Below are 8,523 nucleotides of genomic sequence, written 5' to 3' on the forward strand. Positions count from 1 at the left end.
AGTAGTTCCTGTTGTTACAAACCCACCTAGGATCCATGAGGATTCGAGTTCAATCCCCGGCCTTGCTCAGTGGGTTAAGGATCCGGCGTTGCTGTGAGCTGTGGTGTAGGTCACAGATGCCACTCAGATCCCTCGCTGCTGTGGCTGTGGCGTAGACAGGCAGCTGCAGCTCCAATTTGACCCCTAGTCTGGGAACCTCCATATGCTGCAGGTGCAGCCTTAAAAAGAAAAGGAGTTCCCACCATGGCTCAGTGGTTAACGAATCTGACTAGGAACTATGAGGTTGCGGGTTCGATCCCTGGCCTTGCTCAGGGGTTAAGGCTCTGGCGTTGCCGTGAACTGTGGTGGAGGGCGCAGACGCGGCTGGGATCCCGCGTTGCTGTGGCTGTGGCTGTGGCCAGCGGCTACAGCTCCGACTGGACCCCTAGCCTGGGAATCTCCATATGCCACGGGAGCGGCCCTAGAAAAAGCAAAAATAATAATAATAATAATTAAAATAAATACATAAATTGGACCCCAAATGTGGGCACAGATGTGGAAAACGGAAATGATCAGGAGGATGGGCCCGGGTCAAAGCGGAGGAGGGACAGCTGGGAGGAGGGGTTGGAGACAAGCGAGCACTGAAGTCAGAGTCTGGGCACCCGGCGCCTTGTCCCAGCTGTGCTGCTAACTAGCTGTGTGGCCCTTTCTGGGCCTCACTGGTGAGTGAGGAGGCTGGACCAGATGAAGAAACTCCAAGGTCCCTCCAGTTTTGACATTCTTTCCCATTGGGTTCAACTCCGGACACCCCTCGTTACGAAGCCCCTGAAGGTCGGGGCCAGGGCCAACAGTGCCCTCCCCAGGCCAGCTCAGGCCCAGCTCACCCTCAAGCCCCCAGCGGGACGCCTGGGTGGAGCTGGGAGTCCAGGGCTGAGCTGGACAGGGTGTGGGAGGTGCTCCACTGTGTGTGGGCAGGGGTGGCAGACACCTTTGTGGATTGATCCGGCTCAGGAAGGTGAGAAGCAGGTCTGGAGGTGAGAGTTTCTCGACCTCCCACTCATCTCTTTAGGTAAATAAATCCACATCCAGCATTTCCCCTTCTCTTCCCATCCTGGGGGCACTGAGACCCCCAGGGAGGCAGAGCTGAGGTGTGAGCTTCCCTCAGAGACAACACACCCCCCCCGCCCATACTAGTCCCCTTCTGCAGGGCAGGAACCATAGCTTTGGGGACCTGGGATAGTGGGATGTCGCAGGTGGGCACTGTGCTGGACCCAGAGGGTGTGGAGAGAAAGAGCATGGACTTTGGAAACCTGGCCACTACGCCATTCACTAGCTCGGTGACCCTGAGCAAATGACCTAAACAGTGGGCCTCAGTTTCCTGTCTGCAGAATGGGGTGCTACCTGGCACGGTGCAGAGCAGTGCAGGGCCAGAGGTCAGATGAAGAGGCTGCTGGGCACTTGATTCCAGGCAGCTGCTAGGGGACCCAGGGAACGGGGGAAGAGATGCTGAGCTCCCCCCAGCTCTAAGCATGGCTGCTGCCCTGCAGGGGTGACAAGTGAGACCTCTGACTTCTGCTTAAGTGCCCCTGTCTCATTCGGTCCCCCAACATCCTGAGGCATTGCTGTGCCCATCTCTCAGAGCAGACCATCAGGGCCCTGGCTCTCCTTGACTCCACCTCTCGCCAGTTTTAAGACTCCTTGGGGTCCTTCCACAGCCCCAGCTGCATCTTCCTTCCCACTCCTGGCCCCCAAGCTGTGGTACCCACTGTTGGCTGCCGGTCAGGACAGCCTTAACCCCTCCTTCCCAGTGGCCAGACAGCAGATGGGGGAGGAAGGGGTGACAGAGGCAGTGGAAGCAACCGCTCCCAGCCAAGCCCACCTCCTGCCCCCTGGAGGGAGGCTCCTCCTTTAAAGGCTGCTTCTGGGCATTTCCACCCCTGGAGCCAGACCCAGTGACCCCAGGCTGGGATTGATACCTGCGGCTCACCCTTAGGGAGGTGGGGTGGGAGAAGCTGGCCCTGGGACTGCAGGAGGGCCCTGCTGTCGGGGTCCCCGAGGGTCAGGAATAACGCGGGAGCCAGCCTCCCGGTCCAGAAGGCTCCAGCAGCTCCATCCTCTGTGCTTGGGTAGCCCTGCCAGAGGCTGGCAGCCCCCACCAGTGGCTGCTTTGCAGTCTTACTGGTCAGGAAGGTGGACTCCTCACACCTCAGTCTCCCAATTACGCCCTCCTCCCCCTCCTCCTCCTCCTCCTCCCCTCTCTCTCCTCCTCTCCCCACTGAAAACCTGTGGCTTGAAGAGACCTTGATTCTCTGCCCCCGGGGACTGCCCACATCTGCTCCTGACTCTGGGGGCAGGAGGGCAACGGCCCCAAGAAATCTCTCCGGCGATGGGAGCCGCCCGTCTGTCCACCCTCACTCTGTAAGTGCGCTGCCTCTCTGACTGCCTGCCGTCTCCTTGCCATTTCCAGCCTCGGGAGCAGACCTAATCTTCTCAGGGGCTCCCACACGGACCAGCGGGATGGGCCAGAGCTGGGAGGGGGTGGGGGGGGCAGGGCTGGGTGCCCGGTGTGCCCCTGGGCTGGCTGCTGGCACCCACACCCGGGTCCACCTTGTCTCCCACACAGGTGTCTGCAGCTGCTGATTCTCTGCTGTCAAACTCAGGTAGGCGGGCACCCCCATTATCTTCTCCGCACCTCTCCCACCTTACCACTGTGGGGGGGGCAGTCTCCTTTTGGGGCAGATGCCCGCCTCTCCTTGAGTCCGGAAGACTGAGGTTTGGAGGGGGTGGGATGGGGTGGAAGAAGGGGCCGTGGCAGATTTGGGGGCTGAGAGAGGGTTTATTTCAGCCCTCCCTCGGATGCCCCTCCCGAGTTCCCCTGGGGCCTCGGACTGTCACTCCACCCCTCTACTGGGTGCCCCCCAAGGCTAAGCACACTCCATCCCCGGGGGATGGAGCCCAGGAGGTGTCGGAAGAGGGTGGAGGTGATGGGCTCAGGTGAAGCTTGTACTTGCAAGTCCCTGAAAGGACGGATCTCCATGCAAAACCACCTGTGTGTTCTATGCACAACCCCACTCCCACCAACACGGACGTCCTGCGGGCCACTGCCCTGCGGGGTGGCGTGGGCAGTCAGAAGGCCCAGCCAGGGCGGCCAACTCTACCTACAGGACAGGGAGGTCAAGCCCAAAGAGGTTTGTATGGGACAAGATTCAGGGTTGGTTTCTCCACAGCCCCCCACCCCAAGGCAGCCCACCCCCCCAATGCACACCTCCCCACCCCACCCCCAGCCTCAGCCCCCTGAGCGGGGCTTGGTCCCTTTTTGTGATCCTCCATAAAAGTGCAGCTATTAAAATGCACTGGTCCAGAACCGCTCTGGGGAGAGATGGCTTGGCTTTCCCAGGCCAGAGGCCGCTTCTCTTCATATCCAGTGGGGACTTTTTTTGAAGGTAAATGCCTTTTCTCTGGGAGAGGGAAAGGGGCTGCCTTTGAAGCAGTGGGGGGGTGGGAGAGAGAGAGAGACAACCCCCCCCCCTTTTCCTCTAGCCTCCGTTCCAGGCCTTTTGCTTCACACATCCAGGGAAAGCAAGAAGAAAGCCCCCAGGCCAGCCGGGAGGGGGCTGGGGGTGGGCCGACCTGTTCTGGAGGGGAATTAGCACAATGCTGCGCCGGCCGGGCGTTTATGGCCTGGCTGAGGCCCCATTCAGGACTCAGGGAAGGTGGCAAAGCTGTCCTTTCCCCCTTGAAGTGCCCCCTTGCCCCCCTTGGAGGGGGGGCCAGCAGGCCGGACCACAGCCATGCTTGAGGGGCCGTCTGACAAGCAGCTGTCTGCGGCGGTGGAAGGGGAGGTGCCCCCGCAGCGGGGACATGAAAGGGACAGGCCAGGTCCCGCGGGGAGAGCGACTTGTGGGCTGTGGGCTGTGGGGGGGCGTGGGGCTGCTTTTGTGCAGGGCTTGAAGGGGGACAAGGAGAGGAGGGGGCTTCGGGGGGCTCCTGACCTGGAACAGACAGCCAGAAGGAGGCTGCCCGCCAAGAGGGGCGGAGGGCCTGAACCTGGGCCAGGAGGCTCGGGGCTGGGGACAGGACGCACTCCATCCTGGTCCTGGGTCCTGGGCCAGCCAGGCCCCACCCCTCCCCCTGCAGGGAGGCATGTCCCCCACCCCAAATGCTGGCCTCAGGGTTGGGGTTTTCCCAGGGCAGGGTGTAGGGGGGGCAGACCCCGCTCTCATAGGCTGGGCCTGGTGACACTCCTGGCTGGTGGGCGAGCTGGCGTTGGAAAGGAAGAGTGACATGTGTGAAGGGTTAACACTGTCGCCAAGAGCTGCTCCTTCATCTCCCCCTTCCCAAAGCTGCCGCTTCCCACCCCTCCCTCGGGGAGACAGAGACCCCCCCACAGATGCTGGTCTGAGTCCAGATGGTTTCGATGGGGCCTGGGATAAAGGTGCACTTAGGGATTTGGGGCAGGGCGAGGCTCTCCCAGCACAGGCCAACAGGATCCAGGTGGAGAGAGAAACATCTCAGTGCTGGAGCTGAGGCTGTCACCAGCAGCTGGGAAATGTCATCCCACTTTGCACCTTGCTGGAGAGAGGGGGCAGGAAGGGGTCTGCTTCTCTCCCACTCAGCGATGCAGGTGGGTAGGGCAAGATGAGGCCTGGAGAAGGTGCCTGGCTTTGGACGGTGCACGGGGTAGAAACAGCCCCTCTCCCCTCCTGGGGAAGCACCGGGCACTAGCATCTCTGCTACACTGTGGCACTGTGGCACAAGCAGGTGGCTTCACAGGAGAGCCATTGGGCTGCTGCTCATGGCACCTCTGCTAAGGAGGTGCCTCACCCCTAGAAAAGGGAGGAACACCACAGGGAAGCTGGCTTCTTGGAGGGCCCTGAGCACCCAGGGGGAGGGGCAGGGGAGGTGGGCGTGAGCTCAGGAGTCCTTGCTTAGTGTTAGAAGGAAATGCTTACAGGGGCTTTGCAAGAGCCTAAAGAGAAGTGTCTGAGAGCCCCCAGAACGGTCTCCAGGGACTCTAACAGTCCAGCTGCTGTGTGTGCACGAGTGTGCATGCACATGTGTATGTGCACACATGCTGGGTGCAGAGGATGGGGAAGACATCTGGTCACCCTGGTTAATGGAGCCAAGGCCCTGGAGTTTTGGACAGGGGACAAGCTCCCATCCTAGCAGCAGGACAGGGGTCTGTCACTAATTAGCTGTAGGGGCCTGTGCACCTCCTCCGTAGACCATGGGGGATGGGCTACCAGCACCCTGAAGGTTCTTTCCAGCTCCCAGAGTCATGATCCCTGGCCTGAGCCATATCACCAAGTGGCTCCCGAGCCTGGGCAGCTACTAGCCCTCCGCTCCAGGGCAGATGAGGATCCAAGAATTCATGATGACTGGCTCAGCCAGTGGCCTGGGAAGGTCACGGCCAGACGCCCCCTGCCCCCTGCACCTCTACTTCACAGGGCAAATGACCTGCCCGACCACACTCGCTTCCGCACCCCTCCCCTGGATGGACCTGCAGTGGTGTCACCCAAAGCAAATTGACACTATTTTTCCCTTGGTAACCGCAAAGGGGGAGAATCACCCGTCTCCTAATTTTAACCAGTACGTGAGGGACCAGGGCGCCATGACCGACCAGCTGAGCCGGCGGCAGATCCGCGAGTACCAGCTCTACAGCAGGACCAGCGGCAAGCACGTGCAGGTCACCGGGCGTCGCATCTCCGCCACCGCAGAGGACGGCAACAAGTTTGGTGAGACCCAGCCCTCAGCGGAGGCCACCCACACCCCTGCTGGGCCTCCTCACCTGGTCCATCCCCAGATACATCAGGGTGGAGACCTGCCATGGGAGAGCAGGGAGAAGCCTCTAGGGGGAGAGCCCCCCAGGACTTCCCAATGCACCCTCCACTGGAATTCAGAGGTCAGGCTTGTGGTGGTTCCTTGCCACACCCCTGGACCGGCAGCCCGGACAGACGGAGGTCTTTCTCCCCCTCCCCCACAGCCAAGCTCATAGTGGAGACGGACACGTTTGGAAGCCGGGTGCGCATCAAGGGGGCCGAGAGCGAGAAATACATCTGCATGAACAAGAGGGGCAAGCTCATCGGCAAGGTGAGGCCTGGGGGGCAGGGAGCAATGAAAGGAGCAGCATTCCCAGGGTAGGGGCCCTACAGGGCCCCAGCAGCACCCCACTGCCCCCTGCTGCCCCCAGGACCAGGACTTCTTCTACTCTCACCCCACCACTCAGCCCCTCTCTTGTCTCTCCAGTCCCTGGGGGGGTCTAGAAGTCCTCTGATGACACTGGCCAATCCATAAGGATCTTTGGCTCTGCTTTATGGGGTATTTTTCCAGGATCAATGAGGAAGAATTTTAGCTCCTACATCATGTCTCAGCCTCAGCACTGAGGGCTAAGGGCTGATTAGGGTTGAAAGTGGGACATTCATACAAGGCCAGAACACCCCACCGCAGGTCAGTGGGGTCCACGGGCTCCAAGGAGCATGTTGCAAGCTAACCACCTACTAGTGTAACCCACTGGTTCCACTCTCTGCAGCAGTGGGTCCAGAGCTGTTGTACAGGAAGAATTCTATCTCCTTTGTCATCGGCCAACCCTGGCTTCCGATTCTGGCCGTGCTCACCAAATATTTGCTGATTTTTTTGTCAAGCCTCAGCCTCCTCGTCTGTAAAATGGGCATCATATCAGGGTTATCTACAGAGCCAGATGGGTGGCTGCCTGGCTCTTGACACAGCCGGTGTCCTATGAATATTTGCCCCTTCTTTCCATCAGACTGTTGCCTCCTTTCCCTCCACCCAGCAACACCATTCACCCAGACTGAGGAATGTTCTGCATATGCACTGAACTGCATGGTTACCTTGATCTTTATGCCACATCTGGGTAAACTGAGGCTCAGCCTGACTAAATACCTTGCTCAAGGTGTACAGCTTCCACACAAGGCTGTATTTAAGTTCAGATCTGATTCCAACAATGCTCGCTCCTTCTTCCCACCTCTGCCTCTCCAGCAAGCAAGGGCCCCCACCTCACCAGGCAGACATCCTTGGGCTCCCCTCCTCGGTCCTGCAACGCAGGCTCATGGGGCAGACAAGCCAGCGAAGGTGGGCAGACAAACTCCCCTCCTCTCCTTCCTTCCCCCTCAGCCCAGTGGGAAGAGCAAAGACTGCGTGTTCACAGAGATCGTCCTGGAGAACAACTACACGGCCTTCCAGAATGCCCGGCACGAGGGCTGGTTCATGGCGTTCACGCGTCAGGGCCGGCCCCGCCAGGCCTCCCGTAGCCGCCAGAACCAGCGAGAGGCTCACTTCATCAAGCGCCTCTACCAGGGCCAGCTGCCCTTCCCCAACCACGCGGAGAGGCAGAAGCAGTTCGAGTTTGTGGGCTCAGCCCCCACCCGCCGGACCAAGCGCACTCGGAGGCCTCAGCCCCTGACGTAGTCAGGGACCCCGGGGGCAGTCGCCCCTCACTGGCCTTCCCACTCCCTTCCCTTCCTAATCCAAAGACTGGGCTGGGGTGGAGGCAGGGGAGCCAGAGCCCCCAAGGAGGATGCTGAGGACCACGGAGCATCAGAGCCCCCACCCCCGGGCTGGAAAGGGGCAGGGGGGGCCATTAATCAGGATGGTGCTCAGGGCCCCACCCTGGAGTGGCCCCCCTGGGATGGGGCAGGCCCCCTGGAGGGGACCCAGGCTTCCGGAAACAGGTGGGAAAGTCAGCGGATTCAAGGCTCTGCAGACAGGGTCTGGAGGTAGCTCTCCTTCACTTCTGCTCCCCAAGTCTCCCTCAGTCTGCCCCCAGCCTCCAAATTCCTCCTGGCCAGACCACGGGAAGGGACTTTTGTTTGGGTTTCAGGAAAAAAGAAAGAGGGAGAAAAAGAGGGCTGGCCATTCCTCACATTCCACTAGGCCTGCACCCCCACCCCCAACTCCCAGCCCCAGAATAAAACCATTTTCCTGCAAACGGGTTATCTGAAGCTGGAGGGGGCGGGTGCCAAGCGCAAAACCGAGCTGGGGACAACCTTGGTCCTCTGAGAGGAGACCAGCGCGCAGGCCCGAGCGTGGCGCGGCAGGTGGAATCCAGGCCGGGCCGGGCCACAACGTCCCCGCAGGGGCAGGGGACAAGGGACGGGGCAGCCAGGGGAGGGGTGGCCCCGCTGGGCCCCGCACCTCCGCCCCGCGGGAGGCTGGCGGCCCAGGGCGCGCCCCTCCTCCTCGGGGCTCGGGTTTCCTGGCTGGCACCGCGCGTCCCGTGCTACCTGTCCGGCTGCAGAAATCGCAACCCTCGGGCCGGTGGGCAGGCCGCGGGCGCTGCAGCCTCCTCGCCGGGAGCCAGATTGCTTCTTTCCGGTGAGAAGGTCGGGTGGGGGAGGAGGCGCGGACGGGCGGAAGGGGAGGGAGGGCAAGACCGCGTCCCTCGCGCCCTGATCCCCGCGGGGGGCGGGGCGGGGGCTACACCTGGAGGGGGGGGGATGGCGACTAAAGGCGGCGGCCCCGGGGGCGGGGGACGGGAGGGGGGCGAGGGGCGGTCCTCGTCCCCCCCGCTTTCCCCGCCCGGAGCTC

The 8,523-nt window shown here is 61.4% G+C and overlaps 1 protein-coding gene across 1 annotated transcript; it reads left to right on the forward strand.

The window, feature by feature from the left end:
* The first annotated feature begins 2,219 nt into the window (after window positions 1–2,219).
* Window positions 2,220–7,537, forward strand: FGF17 (fibroblast growth factor 17). Its single transcript, XM_021072729.2, has 5 exons — window positions 2,220–2,397; window positions 2,603–2,639; window positions 5,537–5,714; window positions 5,963–6,069; window positions 7,111–7,537. The coding sequence occupies exons 1-5, from the start codon at window positions 2,366–2,368 to the stop codon at window positions 7,402–7,404; spliced, it is 648 nt and encodes a 215-aa protein (XP_020928388.2). The 5' UTR covers window positions 2,220–2,365; the 3' UTR covers window positions 7,405–7,537.
* Window positions 7,538–8,523: the final 986 nt, after the last annotated feature.

This window comes from Sus scrofa, chromosome 14 (genome assembly GCF_054392235.1).
Source record: "Sus scrofa isolate SSC_HxYL_T2T_F1_AM1 chromosome 14, Sscrofa_HxYL_maternal_Yorkshire_Landrace_v2.0, whole genome shotgun sequence".
In the NCBI taxonomy this organism is placed as follows: Eukaryota; Metazoa; Chordata; class Mammalia; order Artiodactyla; family Suidae; genus Sus; species Sus scrofa.